General features: G+C 49.5%; 1 protein-coding gene across 1 annotated transcript in view; it reads left to right on the forward strand.

Moving 5' to 3' along the window:
- Nucleotides 1-20,398, forward strand: part of EPB41L4B (erythrocyte membrane protein band 4.1 like 4B) — a 903,230-nt gene that overhangs the window by 391,403 nt on the left and 491,429 nt on the right. Inside the window, exon 4 of the mRNA XM_086965372.1 lies at nucleotides 13,457-13,535. Within this exon, the coding sequence (XP_086821498.1) occupies nucleotides 13,457-13,535 (79 nt within the window). The remainder of the gene's footprint in view (nucleotides 1-13,456; nucleotides 13,536-20,398) is intronic.

Genomic DNA, 20,398 nt, shown 5'->3' on the forward strand with positions numbered 1-20,398 from the left:
CGGTGTCCAAAAAGGAATTAAAAAGACGAGTCAGGAGTGGAGCCAACTCCATGCAGAAAGTTTTATAAAAAATTGCCGAAAAGCCATCCGTACCCGGCGATTTGGCCACTTTCAGCCGTGAAATAGCCGAGATGACATCTTCGATGCGAATAGGCATGTCGAGAGTTTTCGAGGAGCTCTGCAGGAGGGGTGTAATGCCACAGGACTCCAGATACTCTGCTATCCCGTTGGAAGGCGTGCCCTCTTTGCGGTATAGGTCCCGATAGAACCGCCGGAAGGTGTCAACAATGGCGGAATCTGTAGAGTGTTCCGCCGCGTCCCGGTCTCGAACTGCCTGTATAGTGTGCATGTGAGAACGCAAGCGCAGCCTGTCGGCCAACATCTGCCCCGCCTGATCTCCACAGAGATAGAACTTGTGTCGCAGACGCAGGAGGGCATGCATTGCTCTGACCGTGTCCAAATGCTTCAACATGCGCCTCTTCTACTCCAGCTCCCGCCAAATCCTCGGCGCCCCAGTCTGCTTATGGATCGCCTCGAGGCCACTAATGTCCCCTTATAACTCCGATCTTTTTTCCTTACGCAGGCGGGAGTACGTCGCAGCTAGGGCAATAAATTCGCCTTGCGTCACAAACTTTAGGGCCTCCCATACCGCCACCAGGGGAGTGCCCTCCACCTCATTCTCGGACAGGTAATGGACTATCGTCTCTCTGACCTTCACGATCACCGACTCGGAGTGGAGCAGGGAGTCTCTAAGGTGCCATCCCGCCGACGGCGGCCGAGCTCCACTAGAATTGAAAGTCACTGAGATAAGTGCGTGGTCCGACAAGGAACGCGGCATAATATCTGACTCTGCCAAGTGAGGCAAGATGGAGGTCGAGGCCAAAAAGTGGTCCAAGCGTGCATAGGTCTTGTGGGCCGCCGAGTAATAGGTATAATCTCACTGCTGGGGATGGTGAACGCGCGACACATCATGCAGTCCTCCGTCTACCAGCCACTGTTTCCCTCCCTGAGATAAGGCCCCTGTTTGGTACACCCGCTGTCCTGTCCTATCAATCTCTGCCTCCAGCACAATATTTAAATCCCCTCCCACCAGCATCTGGACATCCGGAGTAGCTAAAACCTGCACAAGCGCCGACTACAAAAAGGGCTCATGGCTAGCGTTTGGCGCATAAATGGTCCCTATAGTGAACTGCGTGTCTCCACATTGCACTCGCACAGCTAGGAGTCTTCCTTTAATATCTACCACCTGGGATATAATTTTGCACTGCGTACGCGCGCTAAAGAGAATCTCCACCCCATTCTTCTTGGTAGGCCCTGAAGACCAAAGCTGTAGCGGGAAGCACTTATCTGTCATGCGCCGTGTATCTTTGGAAAGGAGATGGGTCTCCTGCAACAGTCAAATAGACCCCTCCGAGCTCTCTAGAAGGGATAAAATGGCGGCCTGTTTTATCGGGCTGTTGAGGCCACGGACATTCAGGCTCACTATTTTCAGTTCCCTATGCTGCATGCGGGTAGGTAGAGTAAACTCGCTGTGCACCTTCCAGCGCTGTGGATCCTAAAGGGCCTCTCTGCCCCACCCCCCCTCTGGACCCCTTGCCCTTCCACCCCCCCAGCCGACACGGAGACACCCCAGCACCCCCATCCCCCCAAACACCAAACCCCCATCCCCCCCTTCATTCGCACACCCCCCTTCCAGACCAACTTCAGCAATAAGAAAAACAAAGAGAAGCAAACAACAGTTCGTCAAACAGGCCCCTAGAGCTGGGGAACATGGCACCAACCATCCAAGTAACCAGTTCCTGATGCAGGACTAAACTCTCGTGGAGGACATAAGAAGAGCCACAGTAAGTTCCAGTGGACAGTTCCCTCCGGCGCCATCAGCTAGCCCCAGCAGTGCCAGTCACAGATTTCTCCTCTCAGGAGCCCCCAGACCCCTCCCTCTGTCACCAGTGCCGCCGACGCGACAGTTGCTCCCCTCTCCAGGTGGCTCATGGACAAGTCGGGTGTTGCAGTAGGTGCTGGTTTGCCGACCCGTTGCTATTCCGCCGACCGCCTGCGTCGTCTGGCGGGAGACCCCGCATCGCCTGGTGAGGGAGTGGACTGCTCCAGTCCCAAGAGGTCGAGGGCCGACGTCAGGGAGCGAACCTGAATCAGCTTTCTGTTAAGCTTGAAGATTAGCCTGAACGGGTGCCCCCACGAGTAGGGGATGCCTTGCTCCTTCAGGTAAGTAGTGACGGCTTGAACTCCCTTTGCTTGGTCAACGTGTATGCCGCCAAGTCCTGGAACAGCAGCGGTCGGTGCTCCAGGAATTGGAGGGGGATAAGATCTCGAGCCTTCCGTAGAATCCGCTCCTTCAGCTGGAAATCGTGGACGCACACCAAGATATCAGGAGGGGGGGCTTTAGGTCCCCTCGGTAGGCCCACCCGGTGAACTCTGTCCATTTGGATATCCTGCAGGTCTTCCTCATCAAGCACCTGTCTGAAGAGGGCTCCCACATACTCCCTTAGGTCAGACCCCTCACCTTTCCAAGGCACCGGCCGAATCCGAATGTTATTTCTACGTGATCTGTTCTCTAGATCCTCAACTTGCGCCTGGAGGTCCAGGTTCTGCTCAGTCAGCCTAATCACATCCTGTTGGAGGCGATGTATGTGACCCGCCGTTTCCACGTCATGCTCCTCCAGCGTAGCCACTCTCTCCCCTATCACATCCACATCGCGTCGTACTTCCCGCAGATCAGAGGCCAACTGGGAGCGTAGCTCTGAAATGTCCTCCTTAATGGCCGCAAACAACTCCACCATGAAGGCCTTCGTAGCTGGTGCATCGCCGTCCTCAGGCCGCGGCGACTTCTCAGCAGTTTTCGGGGCGGCTTGCCCCACCAGCGACGCAGGCGTGTCTTGCGGGGGCTTATCCTTCCTGGTTCTGCTCGCTGCCATCTTGCCCCAGCCACAGACAACGGTACTACAGTCAGGCCTATGCGGGCACCAATCTTGCTCAAATTATGCTATCTTGTGCCGCGTCCCACAGTCGTCGCACGGTGTTTGGCCCCAGTACGCTATGCCCTTTGGGGCTGAGAGGCTTAAGGGCAGCGGTGCTCCACGTGTGTGAGGCAGGAGACAACCACTCAGAAGGGGGGCGCACCACCTCCCACCAGCGCCGCCAGGTAACTGCTCCTGCCTCCAGCCTCGGTCCCCACCGCAAGGAGCAGATCGGCATGTGAAGGGGGAAGGCAGGGAATCACACCCCTCTCTGACGGAGGGGTCGAGCTTCAACGTCGCAGGCCTAGCCTCAGGCCCCGAAGGCCGCCGCTCCTGCCTCTAGGCCGCTCCTGCGCCGTCCACCGGAGCACGGAACGAACCGCCGTGACCCTCTTGAGATCGCCCCCACTCTCCTCACCTCATTGCTGCACAGATCCGCTGCTTGCTGAGGAGCGGGGCGACGCCGAGCCTTCACGCTGGCTCCGCTGCAAAGCCCTCGGAGTTGCCGCAGAAGCAGAGGGGCGGGCCTCACAAGCACCTCTGTGCCCCGGCGCCCTTCCTGCCCGCTGACCCACGGGCCGAGATAGTGCCTCCGGGCTCAGGTACTCGTGCACTGCCGCCAAGGCCTGGGAGGGTGTCACTCTCCACATCGCCGCCGACGCCCGCCTCTGTCATTAAGCGCAGGGGCCCTCACACAACACCGCCCGTGCACAGGCCCAGTCCAGGTCACAGCCGTAATATTTGGGGGAAGGGCAAAGTCCCCCGGAGAGCCCACAACGCCGACCGCCTAGCCGTTGGCCGATGCTGCACTCCGTAGGCTGTCACCACAAGGGGAGGGAGTCCCGCCCATGCTGCTCACCACTGCAGGGGCAGGTGCAGGCCTCGTTACGTCCGCCGAGCCGCTGACCAATGCGTAAGCTGGTAGGCCGCCGCTCCATCACCACTACCAGCGGGCTCCGGCTAATGGCGCCTGGGCCGCTCAACCGCCACTGTCACAGCGGGAGAGCCCCGGTAGCATTGCGCCTTCTGGCAGCCAGGCTCAGCCTGGCACGGGTGCCTTGATCTTCTCCGGTCCCGCTGCTGCATCTCACACAGCTCGTCTGCCCCAGGACCGGTCACTCGCAGCCCGGGACACGCCACTCCTCCTCAGGGGACCTCTGCTCCACTCCCCACGTGGCCGGCCAGGCTCCGGGGACTCTGAGGCTGCGTCTCTGCAGGAAGGCGGATCGCTGTCGCCCGCACCAAGAGAGTGGCACCGCTGGAGTCAGGACATTCAGGGGACTCCCGTGTGCCCCGTTGGCAGCTTGGAGGGGCACAGGTAGGGCGAAAAACAAAGCTTTATGGCAGGCGGCGCCGGGGGGACTGTAATTCATGTCCTACACTGCCGCCATCTTGGCCACGCCCCCCTGGCTCTTTTGTTTAAAGAGTCTGGAAAGACCTCCTCTTGCCATTAAATAGACCTATAATTACAAAAGTATGTATGCATACTTTATGTGACTTTTCTGTCTTTTTTCTCTTTGTCAGTCATGGATCATTGAGGCAGCCCTAGAACACAATTAAAAGTGTTTTGCTGTTCGAAGTATGCACAGATAAGTGCTGAAAATACAGCTTTAGGTGACTGCTATTTTTTGTATCGACTGGGCAATCAAAATAATCTGCTGGCAACACTAACCATAGTACTGTAAGTTTGTTGCAGGATCAGCACATTATTTATTTCCTCCACCCTAAATCCCCGATTATTGCTGCAATAGTTTAACTTAGATCTTAAACCCTACGCCTCCATCAATAACCTGCTGAGTTCCTTCAGGTGTCTGGGAATGCACCCTGCATTCAGACAACTCGCTCCTCATTCTCGCCCTTCACTTTCACGCTCACCCTGCACTCACACTGATCACCCTGCACTCACACTGATCACCCTGCACTCACACTGATCACCATGCACTCACACTGATCACCATGCACTCACACTTATCACCATGCACTCACTCTGATCACCATGCACTCACACCGTTCACCCACTCACCCAGCACTCACAGTGATCACTCTGCACTCGCTCTGTTCACCCTATACCTCACCCTGCCGGCACATGAGTACACTACTCATCCTGCACTCATGTGACACTTCACTCACCTGTCCTCCTCACTGCTCAGTATGCAACTCACTCAAACAAGCCCATCAGTAATCGTACATTCATTCGTCCCATTCTGAACTTGCATTCGCACCCAAATTAATAAATTCATACGCCACCTCACTCACCCTGCAGGCACTCCTCTTACCCTACTCTTGCACTGTTGCATCGCTCACTGTGCACTCACATGGGCATTCTTGTCACCCATACAGTGTGCAGAGTGTTAATGTGCCTGCTACAAAGAATGTGTACCATGCAGATCACAGAACTGAGTGTGAGTAAACTATGAGTAGCGCTATAAAAAATGAAATGTTTGTCAGAAAGGTGCTATAGAGAGATGAGGTGCATTGTTGGTGAGTGGCAGTGAAGGAATTCATGGAGGAGGAGGAAACGGCGGTGGGGCACCAAAAAAGACTGTTGCACCGTGTGCGACCAGTGTTAGGACCAGCCCTGGCTGGGAGTGTTAGTCCTCTCCGAATTTCTGGTCTAGTGACTTCCCTGCTTCTGGCTATTATTATTATTTACATTTGTAGTGCGCTACTGTTACCAAAAGAGGTCCTGGGGCTAATAACCATCTGCTGCCTGTAGGCAAATGAGAAACACACAGAAGGAGAAGGAGAACCAGCCAAATGGGGTAAACTACAGAGCAGAGAGAAAGGTTTTTATATCTTCCTAAAAGATAATAGATTCTTAGTGGCGCGAAGCAAAGGAGGGTGCACGTTCCATAACTGCGTGGCCTGCACCAAAACAGCGAGACAGACAACTCATGCCTTCTTGAATTAGGGAACAATAAGCAGAGTGGCACAGGCCGAGAGGACCTTATGTGTCCGACCCATATGCTTGGTGAGGAGAGATTAGAAGATGAGAGAGGACAGCAAGGGAGTGAGAGAATTCGATTGAAGAGGTCTGGGATGAGGAGAAATGTGAATTGCCGAAGCGAAGTGTGGATGCACAAGAAGTGAGTGTGAGCCAAAAGTGAGGGCTTCTGTTAGAACAAAGGGGAGATGTGAAAGTTGAATGGGGGGACTGGAGAGGTGTAAGATACAAATAGACAAAAATTGAATGGAGAGACGAGGTGAATGAGAAGTGCTGAGGGGCACAGGAGGGGACGGGACCAGAGAGGCCATGAGATAAATGCTAGGGACTGTAAGAGATGAGGGCAAAAAGTGATGAAAGGTCGAGTGAGAGGTTGAATGGGGAGAGTTCAGAAGTTATAAAAAGGGGTGAAAGAAAATGGCCTGCAAAGTGAGAGAGGGATCCGGGGTTAGGAGAGGAGAGGGGGATGGAAGGGAAGGGTGAGAGGAAAGCTGCATGGGTAAACCGCTTAACTCTGCACAAAACCGCCTGTTTTTAAGGGACCCCTGCTTCTCCTGGCCGGGGCAGGAGAGCTGCTATTGTGGCAGCACGTATTCCTGCGTGGAAGGCCCTCTCAAAGGTTGACTAGAAATCTGTCTGATGTTAACTGCTGTATTTTGGTTATAAACGGGTACTGATGGGGTAAAATCTTTCCTCAGTGTTACCGTGTGTAAAAAATGTCAAAATAATGAAGCAATGCTATCCCAAAATACGCTGCATCACATAACATCACTTCAATTTTTTCCCCACACATTTTAGGCAAGCCTGTTGTGTAATTTGGTACTCACCTGCTTCATAATTATAGTAGCCCTGCCTACAGGTTTAGAAATTTTTGTCAGTAGGGGGTCCTTGCACCTCAAAATGTTGACAGGTGGGTCTCGCCATCCAAAAGTTTGAAGACCTCTGCTCTAACGGGTCACGTTTGTGATCTATAAAACACTAAACATTTTATTGAATCATCTTATATGCCCTATGATCAAGTCATGTGTGAATATTGAGAACAAAATTACACATTTTTACCCCCTTCAATAAACCGTATATTGCACTTCCAAATTGAATGAACTGTTTAAAAGTATCTTCTTCGGTAAATTGTGATCCTGAACATGTAATTGTATTTCTTACTCCGACCAACATACAGATCGCAAACATGCCTGATTATTATGGTTAAGGAAAGGGAATAGGCACTGTTGTAAACATCAAATAAGAAACCACCAATAAGCAACATTTTTAGCTGTCGTCCTATTTCCGTGTAGTATTGTGCTGAAGCAAATGCTTGGAGGCATGCTAGTGCCCTTTCAACAACCCTGTCCCACATCCTAGTTTCGATCAGGATATAGTCTAGGATGGAATAACGGCTAACCCTACTGAAGCTGTGTTTCCCAGGGGAATCAGATCTGGTTCAGCCATTGCAGGCTTGTAGGGAGTGATTGAAGGTAAGTGACTTAATCTGGAGAACCAGCGGTGTCCATGCCCTGATTGGAGGAATATTAGGATCGGGTATAGCCCAGAGTGCACCCTCCTCTGTGGGTGGTGTATCATAAAGGCCTTGCGTTGGCTCGAATTGGCAATTAAAATCACCCCCTATGACTACCATAGCATTTTTGGTGAATCTAAGAATCAAATGATCTAATTGATCTAGGGTCGAGGATTCTTGACTGGTCCTCACGGGCCTTGAATAGACATTGATCAGAACCAATTTTGAGGTTTGGCGAGATGGTAAGAATGATACACAGGATTTCGTCAGAGGAGTACTCCAGTTGAGTGGCCGTACAACCTAGATGGGAACCTACCCAAATACATAGCCCCCCTGAGGGCCTCCCCTTCCCTTCGAGGAGACCGCTATGTTGAAGGTTGCAAACCCCATGCGCGATGTCTCCTCCATTGTCCATGTTTCTTGGAACATACATATATCAAACGTGTCAACAAAGTCCCCCCAATCAGGATCACTCAGTTAGCTTTTAAGGCTTGCGACATTCCAGGAGAGTAGCCTCCTTTTGTTTTTCATATCATCTTGGTTATGGTGCCTCCCACCATTTCAGGCTCCATTGGTAGGGCTTTCCCTATCAGGTTAGTATAACATGTACTCCTAGGACGGGTAGGGGCTTCCTGTATCATCCTGTTTGTTTCAATGCTTGGGATTTCTGGTGTTCCAAGGGTATTAATCTGAACATGAGGACCTGCAGAACTAGAGTGGGCTTTTTTCTAGGGGGCCATGTTCGAACTAGAGCTTGCGGTGTCGGATGGTCCTGGTGTGTTGGTCTGTTTGTGTAAGTTAGTAGAGATGGAGTATGTATTTGCAGGGTTGTCACTTAGAATGTGGCTTGTAGACCTCGGCGCTTCATTTTTTGCACCCTTGTCCCTGTCCCATGTGATCTCACTCATCCGCTCCTTTTTCCCTCTTTGTCCTATATAGAACAACCGTTTCATGCTGGGAACTTGACCATGAGTCCCATGTGTTCCTCACCAGAGGAGCACTTTGACAGATGGTCGCTGGGTCGGGGCTAGAATTTAATGCAAGCCAATCTACCTCCTCCAGGATCCCATATCTGTTTACCACAGTCACATTGAATATGAGTGGTCTTAGGTGTTGAAACCCTTGACCCATTGGAGGCTGATTTTGATGCCACTCACCCTGTATTCTTTTTTGTTTGCCCTGGTTTGGAACGTGGGTCTTGGAATATAAATGTGGGTGAGCGGGAGTGGCCTAATTGCTGTACCAGAATCCTGGGAGGAAAGATCCGGTTGCAAAAGATCCTGTACCATCCTTGGATTTTAAAAATCAATTACAACGCAGTCCCCACATAGATCTTTTGGTCTATTGCCCGCCCAGCTAACCCTAGGGGTCATAAGAATTTTGCCTGCAAGTGTGTAGGTGAAATGGTGGTACCTTGCCAGCCAGTGAAGGCATTTATTTTTAAGCTCTAGCTGGGTTTCCCTCTGCCCTACTTTGGTTTCAGGTACTCCTACCAGTATGAAACAGGTGGGAGATTTAATTGTTGGCAGATCATTCCCTAACCCACCCCCCTCACTCAAGAACCTGGGTCTGTCAATGCTATTCTTCAGTAAGCTCTTACTTGGTACAACCAGCTCTCCCTGCTTTAGTCCATAGACTGTGCTACCATCAATCTGGGACAGGATAATAGGATACACCTCCCTTGGTGCTTCGGGTCTTTCCACATCCTTTATAATACCAGTGTCTATATGGCGGGAATGGTTAGTTTCACTCTCTCCATTGTGAGTGTATTACGGCTGTATTTCCGTCTCTGCTGTCACACAGGTTGGCCAACTTATCAAGGTGAGCCACCAGAGGGGCAAGCTCGTCTCTCACGATGCTTCTAATCTGGTCTTGTAGCTGCTCCACCAGGGTGGCCACCCATGGCGTAAATATCGTGTTTGGTTGTACGCCTTGGCCATTGTCCGAGACCAGGTTGCTCTGTATGCTAGTATTCACAGATATCCCATAGTTAGATTTTTTTCTGCTTTACCCCCACCCGTAGTAATTGGGTTTGTTCTTAACTGGGCTCTTGTTCTCACCCCCGCGTGGATGGTTTGGGTAATGTTTTAGTGTCAGTGTCTAGTGTTTTTAGAGATAACACAGGGGGCTTTCCAGGGCTCTACTGGATGTGGCTACAACCAAGTCTATCTGGGTGTAGCGATGATGTGGAGTCAACGACAACAGTCTTTTAGTTAGTTCTATCTCTGTGGACAATACCTCTATGGCCCTCTGGAGCATCTGATCAATGGAGGTTTTCGGCAGTGGTGGTGGTATTAATTGGGGTGGCCCTTGTTGCTTATCATTTTTGGTTCTGTTCCTCATTTTTGATTATTGGTTGGGCTGGTTTCAATGCAAGCTCCAACTCACAAGTAGGTGGTCTTCTGGGAGGACTCCAAAAAATGGTTAGATGAAAAAGAACTGATAAAGCAGGGGCTGCCAAAAATAAATAGAAGAACAAACACTAACAGATCGTCTACTACACCTTCTACCGACGTCGCAGCCTCTGCTCCCTGGGCCAGCGGCAGTGGCAGAACAAGTGGAGGCTCCCGTGCTACGGGACGCCTCCCAGGTCTTAATGGCGCTCCAAAGCCTTCTGCGGACGTTGCAGCCCCACCTCTAAGGGCTAAGACAGGCCCATCTTGGCCCTGTCTTCCCTCGGGCAGAGCCAAGACGTGTGCGCGTCCCGTACTGTGGGACGTCTCCCAGGTCTTTATGGTGCTCCGGCACCTTCTGCGAACGTTGCGGCCCCTGCTCCCTGGCCCAGCGGCAGTGACAGAACAAGTGGAGGGCCGTGTGCTACCGGGCGCCTCCCAGGTCTTAATGGGGCTCCAACGCCTTCTGGGGACTTTGCGGCCCCACGTCTAAGGGCCGGCGGCAAAACAAGTGGAGGCTTCCATGCTGCGGGATGCCTTCCAGGTCTTTATGGCACTCCGGTGCCTCCTGCAGACATTGTGGCTCCCTGGGCCAGTGGCAGTGGCAGAACGAGTGGAGATTTTTTTTCCGTTATCAGCATCAGAACATTTATTAGGTTCTGGTGCAATTTAAGAAACTGAAAGGGCCAGGCCGATAAGTTCAAGACCATTCTAGAGTCACACTCCTATGGTTCTTTTTCGCAGCATTAAAGTGTAAAGGGAAGAAACATTGTTAGGAAAACCACTCATTAGACAATTTGTTTTTTTGATGCATAATAACCCATGTGCAACTATTTAAGGTTAGCTAGTTTATTACTAAGCCAAAAATAACTGAACATAAGGACACAGTAATACAAGGGTATAGAAATGCAAAGGAATTAGCATAAAGCCAAATCTGTGCATCCGGTTTCGAAGGAGCAGCATAAGCAACTGATCCAGCGCTCCTAATGAAAAACTGTCTCACAAATGTTACTCATGCCTACAATACTCACCATTAACCATAAATCACTACCTAGGCCCATAAACTAAGGAGAAAATTTTTGAGCGACTGAATCATGTGACCTAATTAAAACACTCTATTCATAAACTTTTTACAAAATTATATACAACTGCAGTTTAATGTATTTAACCATGGTTTTGATCACACAACATTAAGTCACATAGGCGAATGGATCTAATAATGATAACTAGACCATGAATAAACAAGACCAGCTTGTCATTTCAAAATCTATTTTATTAACTTTATTTTAATTCAAGAAAAGAGTTTTCTTTATTCAGAAATCATTATTTTATTAGCAATTTGAAAGCTTCTTTCAGGATAAGGCTTATTAGTCTGACATTTTAAAATAGATCATTTAGCATGAATTAAAGCAAAATAAAGTTTTCATTCTCAAATTTCTATTTCCCTGACTAAACTCTCTTCACCTAAAGAAAATTAATAAAGACAGCTATCCTTACGTGCGTCAAAAGTCCAACAGCACATCATTCAGGAATCGGGAAGCAAGAGCCCCCTTCTGCCTGTAGGGCCAGTTTTTATACCTCTCTTACTAGCTAATCTTCTCAAAAGTACAGTTTTCCTTGCCATCAAGGTTCCCATTGGTTGACAGATGTCAGACCATCCTCATGTCATACTTTCCTGACCAAGTCCGGGGCACATCATAAGCCATTATTTTTCTTATATTCCATCCTTCTAGCTTCCTCGGAAAAGAAACATTTCACCGAACACAAAACTTTTTACTTCCTAATCTTGGCAGGCAATTCAGGCTTTTTGTCCTTGGTGCTCTTCTCCAAGAACACGTATAACTCAACCAAAACAGTTCAGTTTATTATTCCATTGTTTAACAAGAAAACTCTTTTTTTTTCTGCATGTGAGTGAAGGCTTCACTCTTGTCAAGTTTCACATTTTCCAGCACTGCCAGTCAACCATTTTCTTTAGGCCCACTTGAGAACTAGTATTTAAACAAACACAAGATATTAATTAATTAAAGAATTGAAACCCATTCTGTTTCCTTCCCCTTTGCTAAATATTAACCCAGTTAATTATGTTACCTAGCAAGGCACATATAAGCAGCGTGTATAAAAACCTTCTTCTTTTAGGTCACCAGGATTATCGACGAGCTTTTGCCACAGAAAAGACACAACAAAACATATGCACACGAAAATAGCCCATGCCATTGATAAAACAGCCGCATTTAATACTGACAACGATAGACAAGGTTAGTTTATTATTTTTCACAAACTTGCAAGTGCAACATGAAAGCACATTAGTCCCGCGTGTAGTGTGTGCAATTTTAATTTAGATTGATTAACTTTTTCAACACATGCTATTAATACGGTTACATTATGGAAGTTTAACTTTGCGAGTTTTGAACAACATCTCGCTCCATCACAACATAATTAATTTTAGAAGTAGAATAGAGAAAATCAGGAAGCACGAGTCCATATTTAACTGTATCGAGGGTTGCTGAGTGAAAAACATTAAATCTATCCCTACTCTAACACTAAGGTAACATCCCTAAATAAGCATTTTCAGAAGGAAGGGTATAAGGTGTCAAAACATTGAGTCTCCCCAAGAAGTCTCTCCACGACCAATGGGCCAAGTAGCATAAAGCTACCAAAGACAGAGCTTGTTCTAGGATGCTCTCACTCTGAAGGCGCAAAAGAGATGGCGCGCTATCCCTTAATCCAACAATGAGCTATTCAGATCACGCCGTCCACCCTGGGTACAGTCCTGAAGGTATTTTTCCACGATGTCGACGGTGCGCCTTCCTTGCCACAACTTGTCCTTGGTTTCCAGGAATTCTCTTGTGTGAAGCAAAACTATCTTCCTTTATAGAGGCAAGCCACACGATTGTAACTTCTCTCCTTGTCTGACTACTAAAACAAAGATATTATTCTGTCCAAGAGAGCGCTTCTTTACCTGCAATACAAAACGCGAGAAAGAACAGATTCCACAACACACATGAAATTCAAACTGTTAATTCTAAAGCAAGAGTTTTCAAGGACTTGCATTCCAGGCCTACGAGTTTCAGCTAACATAACAAAAACATCATATAAGCTTTACAAACTCACACAACAATAATGCAAAATTCAACTGATACATTTACTTACATGTGAAATAACATAATTAATAAGCACATTGAATATACGAATAAGTGTCATTTGCACAACACAAGTTCTTCATGTCATTGTTTCCTTGTGTATATGCTCTTGGAGGCAATGGTTTAAATGAAGGGTATATATTTTTTTCGTTACCTGAGTGAAGTATCCAGTAGATCATGATAAGCAATCTGAACGTTCTTTCTTTGCAGCACTTACTGTTTACCGCGCTTTTACATGAGTTCCAGTTGAAGTTGAAAATAGATGCCTGTTTTTTTGCGAGTTAACATGAGAAATAGCCATTTTGCATGATTTTAATGTAATATATTTTTACTCAAGGTTTACATTATGAATCTATTTTGATGTATTGAAAGCTGGATTATGTTACTAAGTCCTGAGGATGCCTTATAATAAATACTATTTGTCTCCTAACATAAATTATTCAGTAGATTAATAACCACAATATTTAAGTTTCTTTTCCTTACAATTACAGTTGGACCTCCGTATACACTGCACTTTAGAATAAAATATTATTCATCAGAGCCCAACAATCTGCATGAAGAGTTTACTAGGTGAGCCCATCTATTTATCATGATTTCTTCTTTCCTATGTTGAAAGTTGTAGAGCTTCATAATGTATGGAGACGTATATGTATATTTTTATGATTGTATGGTGTGCAAATGTACAGCTAAAGTTGTTTTCAATGATTATAACCCTTCTCCAGTCCTGTTCCATAGACCGGATCAGAAACTCTAGTATTGATTAATTGATAATATGCGTAGTACTAACATCTTGCGGGGGGGGGGGAAGGGCTCAGGAATGGGACGGGAGACCAGGACTCGGAGTAATGAATATTACCGGTGAGTAACCGGGCATTACCTCCTTGTCCTGTCTCCCCGTCCCATTCCTTAACAGTGAGCCCATATCCAAGCACACAGTGATTGTAAGAAAAACAGACCAGAAAGTGTGAGAAAACAGGTCCATTTAATCAACAGAAAACAGTACATATCACAAACTATGTACTGCAGACAGGACATGAGCGCCAAAGGCAGCAGAGGCCGCCATCCCCAACTGAAGACGATAATGTGAAACAAACGTATGGGGAGCAGCCCATGTGGCAGCATTATAAATGTCCCTCAAGGAGGCCCCTTTGAACATTGCCCAAGAGGAGGAGACGCCCCTGGTCGACCCACCCAGAACAGAAGAAGGGAGAGGACAGTGGGTGCATCGTAGGCGGAAACCACAGCACCCTTGACCCAACGAGTCAAAGTGGACAAAGAAGGCTGAAGACCTAGCCCAGAGAGGCCATAGGTGACAAACAAGGAAACAACCTTACGGAAACTAGAGGTCCGCTCCAAGTAGATGCAGAGAGCCCTCAGCACATCTAACGAATGGAGGACCACCTTCTCAGGAGAGACAGGACCAGGGAAAAAAACAGGGAGAACAATATCCTCGACAGTGAAAAGATGACAACACCATAGGCAGAAAAAACTGACTGGGACGGAGAATGACTTTGTCAGCGCTGAAGCGCAAAAAGGGGAGAGAAGCCATCAAAGCCCCAAACTCACCAACCTGCCGCCCAGATGTAACGGCCACCAGGAAAAGAGCCTTAGCTGAAAGGAACTTAAGGTCCACGGAGGCCAAGGGCTCGAAAGGGGGGCCCGTCAAGGCCTGGAGAACCAAGGGAAGATCCCACGCAGGCACAGGAGAGCGAGAAACAAGACGCTGAATCAAAAACTCCGCAGAAGGCGAGCCACCAACAGAGAGACAGAGGACACAGAGGAACCCCGAAAAGCAAGAATGGCAGCCCACTGCACATGCAGGGAAGAAACAGCGAGCCCCAAGATGAAACCATCCCGCAAGAAGTCCAACACCCTCACAGGAGGCAGAAGAGAGGCCCTTCCCAAGACAGCAGGAGGAGAAATTCTTCCAATGACTGGCATAGGACTTCAAGATGGAAGGGCGTCACGACAACTGGAGGCACCGAGCAACCTCAACCGAGCAACCCTGACCCAACAAACTCAACCTCTCAAGTGCCAAACCACCAGCCGGAGGCGGCCCAGGGAGGCAATCCCAAGAAGAGGAGCCTGCAAAGGGGAGGGACACAGGGGAAACCCAGGGCCGGACTGGGAACCTGAACCGGCCCTGGCAAAGTGCTCGGCCGGCCCCCCTACCCCCCCCCTCCCGCGACCGCGCTCTGTGCCAGGGCCGGTTTTCGGCCGTTTTTGTTACAGGGCCGTTTTTGCAGAAAAAACGGCCCTGTAACAAAAACGGCCCCAGGGGCCCAAAGCCGGCCCCCAACCATGCGGCCCACCGGGGGATTGCCCGGTGCCCGCAACAGCCAGTCCGGGCCTGGGGAAACCTCCAATAGGGGCATACAGACAAGACTGACGAGACCACTCCGGCACAACCAGGAGAACCTCTGCCCGGTCCAACTGAATCTTCTGGAGGAGCTGCGGAATCAAAGCAAACGGAGGGAAGGCAACAGGAGCCCCAGCCACCAGGGAACCGAGAAAGCATTGGTCGCCCACGCCAACCGGGAGGGAACGAGGCTGCAAAACTGAGGAAGAAGGGGAGAATCCTCTGAGGCAAAAAGATCCAGCCAAGGACGGCGGAACCTGAGGACAATCAGATCGAACAGATCCGGGGACGGACACAGAGACACCGAGGAGGGGAACACCCTGCTCAAAGAGTCCGCAGGCCCATTCTCCTTCCCAGGAAGATAGACCTAGTCAGAGACAAGATTCTGCTTGGCCCAAAGGCCGATCTTCCTGAAGAGGAGAAACAGAGAATGACACATGCCCCCTTGCCGATTGACATAAGCCCGAACAACCTGGTTGTCGGTCTGCACTGAGACCGCCTGACCCGAAGGAGAGGAGCTAATGACCGAAGAGCCAACCAAACTGCCCTCAACTCCTTAGAGTTTGAGGACTGGAGAGACTCGAAACGGGACCACCGACCCTGAGCCTTGGAGGTACCCATTACAGCACCCCAACCCACGGCACTGGCATCTGTGGACAACACAACCACAGCCCGGGGTGGAAGGAGATTGAACCCCCGGGAAAGCTACCCCAGTTCAGAAATGGCTATATGCAAATCAGTCTGACCCTGTGCCTCATGGGAACAGTGCAGCACGAACTGCCAAGCCATGTCTTCCCTTGACCGGAAACAAGCTTCCGAGGACCGGTTTCTGGCATTCCAGCCGTCTTCAGCCCGGCTTGCTTGAATCCAGTGGCAAAGTGAGCAAGGGACTCACATCTGAGTATACCCTGCCACACATATGGGGGCCAAAAGCGGTACAAAAGGGGGTGGTGGTGATGGACGGAGCATTTGAATCAATCAAACACCCACACCCAGTCAAAGATCTGGGTTTAATCCATCACCGTCTTTAGCCCACTCTGCCACCCCAGTTCAGAAATGGCTATATGCAAATTAGTCTGACCCTGTGCCTCATAGGAACAGTGCAGCCCAAACTGCCAAGCCATGTCTTCCCTGGACCGGAAACAAGCTTCCGAGGACCGGTTTCTGGCATTCCAGCCGTCTTCAGCCCGGCTTGCTTGAATCCAGTGGCAAAGTGAGCAAGGGACTCACGTCTGAGTATACCCTGCCACACTTATTGCGGCCAGAAACCGGTCCTCGGAAGCTTGTTTCCGGTCCAGGGAAGACATGACTTGGCAGTTCCGGCTGGACTGTTCCCATGAGGCACAGGGTCAGACTGATTTGCATATAGCCATGTCTGAACTGGGGTGGCAGAGTGGGCTAAAGAACGGTGATGGATTAAACCCAGATCTTTTGACTGGGTGTGAGTGTTTGATTGATTTAGATGCTCCGTCCATCACCACCCCCTTCTGTATCGTAGTCCAGGAAGGCAGGATCCCAGTGCAACAGGACATGATGCAAGAGGGGATACAAATGCAGTCTGGCCCAAGGAAGGAGAAGCAAAGTGGACGCCATCTCCCCTTGACTCCGCAACCAGAGACGGGTGGACACCTGGGACTGGGGCAGAAACCAAGGAAGGTGACGAAACAAAGTCAACTGGCCCTCTTGGGAGAGGAACATAATGCCCAGATCCATGCGGAAGAGAGCCCCCAGGAACTTCAGGGACTGGGAGGGCATCAGGGAGGACTTCCGGTGGTTGAGGAACCCAGGCGATGACACACCTGGTCCACATCCGACAGAGCCTGATAAAAAGAAGGAGAAACAATCAACCAGTCATCGAAATAGGGAAAAACCTGCAACCCTCTGGAATGAAGAATACCCACCAGAGTGGCCAAGAGTTTCGTGAAAACCATGGGTGCCGATGAAAGGCCGAAGGGGAGCACCCGGAACTGGTAGATGGGAACCCAGAGCAAACCAGAGATATTTCTGATCCACCAGATGGATCGGGACGTGCATATATGCATCAATCAGATCCAGGGACGCCGGGAAGCCCCCCCGAAGCACCAGAGGCAGGATGGAATGCAGAGTCACCATCTTGAATGGACGATGTAAAACGAAGCGATTGACTCGCTTCAGATCCAAAACAGTACGCAGCTCCGTAGTATCTTTCTTGGAGACCAGAAAGAGGATCGAATAACAACCCTCGCCTCTCTCCAGAGGAGGAATGTCCACTATAGCCTTCTTCTCCAACAGAAGCCGCACACCCGCCGACAACGCCTCCCTTCGCAGAGGAAGATCGGGCAGGGGAGTCAGAAGGTAGACCGGAGGAGAGGAAAATTCTCTCTGACAATCCTCCAATACGGTCTGAACAGCCCAGGCATCTGGAACCGACAACCACTGGGGCAGGAAAGACTGAAGGCGACCACCAACTGGCAAAGGCAGATAGTCATTGGGAAGAGGAAGAAGAGGTGTCAGCAACTCTGGCACCTCCAGGGGCCCCCCGGCCACGACCCCTGCCATGAAAGGGCTGCAATGCGCCCGAGCATGAAGCTCAAAAGCGCGACGGTAGCCAAAACTACGCCCCCAAACAGGAGGGCGGACTGGAGCCACAAGCTTGTGGTTCCCCGCCAATTGCTTGACCATCTCCTCAAGCTGAGGGCCGAACACTTTGGAACCCCCAAAGGGCAATTTAAGGAGGACCAACTTCTGGGAAGACTCAGCCTTCCAGGAACGCACCCAGATATGTTGTCGTGCAGCAATCGAAGCACCAGAAGCAGCGGCACTCAAATTGTCAAAGGAAAGATCCGATAAGTATCGCACCTGCAACTCCATCAGAGACAATAGAGGTGTGGCATCCTCACCGTCTTGCAACAGAAGGGACAGGGACTGAAAATCCTTGAGGAGGGACTGGACCATGTAATTTGAATAGGCAGTTGCACAGACAGAAAAATTGGAAGCAGCATAAGAACGCTTCACCGCCCCTTCAGCACGCTTATCCACAGCGTCTGCAGGATGGGCGTCATCCGAGAGGGCCAAACCTTGAGAGGAAAGATCAGCCATCCAATTGTTGACCTTCAGAGCCTGAGGAAACTCAGCAACAAAACCCTACAGAGGGTAACCCTTAGACAAGACTCGAGGGAAGGCGGATTTATCCATTGCCTTCCTCTTGTGATCCAGCACCTTGCGCACGGCACCATGCAACGGGAAGGAGTCAGGAGCCGGCTGGTGATACTGCATAAAGAAGTCATCCTCCAGAACATCCGCCACAGGAGGAGTGAAACCCAAATTGTCCCGCACAATGGCGAACAAGCCACAGAGCTCAGCACCCTGAACAAAAGCGCCCCCAGACACCCTCATCCTCTTCAGGACCCATCTCATCATCAGCAGCGGCCTGCAGATCTACAGAACCACGAGGCACCTTGGAAGGAGGCCCAGAAGCGTCCCTGACCTGGAAAGCAGCAGCCACCGCCTCATTAATCAACCGGCGCAGGGCATCAAGAGGAGCAGCAGAGGAAGAGGCACTCCAGTCCATGACTGCAAACAGCAACGTCCAAGAAACACCAAAACAGGCACTCAGAGGACGATTGCATGCAAAAAAGGACCCTATCTTGAAGCATCGAAGTCCCGAGGACCCGAGCTCCTGCGGGACCAGAAAAATGGGGCCGGCCTTAAAAAAACAGCCAGCCGTCTTAATTTTGCCCCCAGGACACATCCTGCAGAAGCGGGATCACAAAGGAACACACGCGCCACCAAGATCACCGCCGCAGCCCCCGCCCACTAAAGCAGTGCGCCCCGGACCGGCAAACAGGAAAACGGCTGCTGAAGCAGGCCGCGACCCAACAGGTGAGCGCACCCGGCAGAAGCTGTCGCTAAAGCGAACCGCATACAAAACCGGCACATCAGGCAGCAGAGGGGCACAAAGCATATAAACTAAAGGCGGCCACTAAAGCAGGCCGCCGCAATACAAAACAAAGAAAAGGGAACACTTGCCCACAGCTCAGCTAGGCATCAAGGCAAACTGCAACGCAGAAAAAAAAGAACAGGAAGTTTCTCTACTGCACTTCCCCCTTTATCGTCACATGATGGTGACGCCATGTTGGGGGAAGTGCAAAAGCTCGGCTAGGTAATAGGTTTTTGTAGAGCAGACTAGTTGCTCACTGTAAAGGAATGGGACGGGGAGACAAGACGAGGAGGTAATGTTGCTCAAAGTGTGTCTAACTTCATTTGGGGTGCACTTCTGATTGGGATAGGGAAATCCATGATATAATAATATATGCTGTTTTGGTAAATAATTTTTATATCTGAAATAACTGGTTACTTGTTAGGTAAGCTGCCCTTGCTTTATGTCCTTGGAAAATCATGACTAACAGTGATTTATATATGGCAGAAGAAGGAGGACATGAGGGAGGTGAAGATGGATGAAAGGGCAGATTAGGACTGCATCATATGGGCTGCAATATTGCAGAATCTCACACAGGGAGCTTGTACACGAGTCAACAAGCCTCTGTGGTTTGAAGGGTGAGAATAATTGGCTTGAGTTTCAACATGGAGTTGTATCCGCAACTGATTGGCAAAAAGCCTTCCATATGTTTGCAGATCTTTTAGTGATAGCAAAGTACAAGACATTCTGCCAATTGTATGGGTTCTGCTTTGTATAAACTGGTCACATTTACTGGCTCCTCGTTGCAGGTAAGTTGTACCCCACCAGTTTGTTTTATGAAAATATGAAAGTCAATATTTCACAGAAAAATGAATTATCTATGATCAGCCCTGTAAGACCATTGTTTAGGCTTGGTTTGCTTTTTATCTTGAATAGTAGCTACCAATAACCTTGTGAAAAAATATCATAATTTAGGTTTATTTAGTTGATTGAAAGTAAAGAAAAACTTAACTTTAATTGAGATTGAATACGTTTACTTAAAATCATACTTCAGTAATTAAACTTGTAGAGATTCAAGTGCATAAAACATTCCTATTTCAGAAACCAATGCTATGATTGCATTAGCTTAATGGGATGCAATTCTTTGTCATATCTGGGAAAAGGTGTGGCTCCAGC

The sequence above is a fragment of the Lissotriton vulgaris genome, chromosome 4_1, assembly GCF_964263255.1.
Source record: "Lissotriton vulgaris chromosome 4_1, aLisVul1.2, whole genome shotgun sequence".
Taxonomy (NCBI): Eukaryota; Metazoa; Chordata; class Amphibia; order Caudata; family Salamandridae; genus Lissotriton; species Lissotriton vulgaris.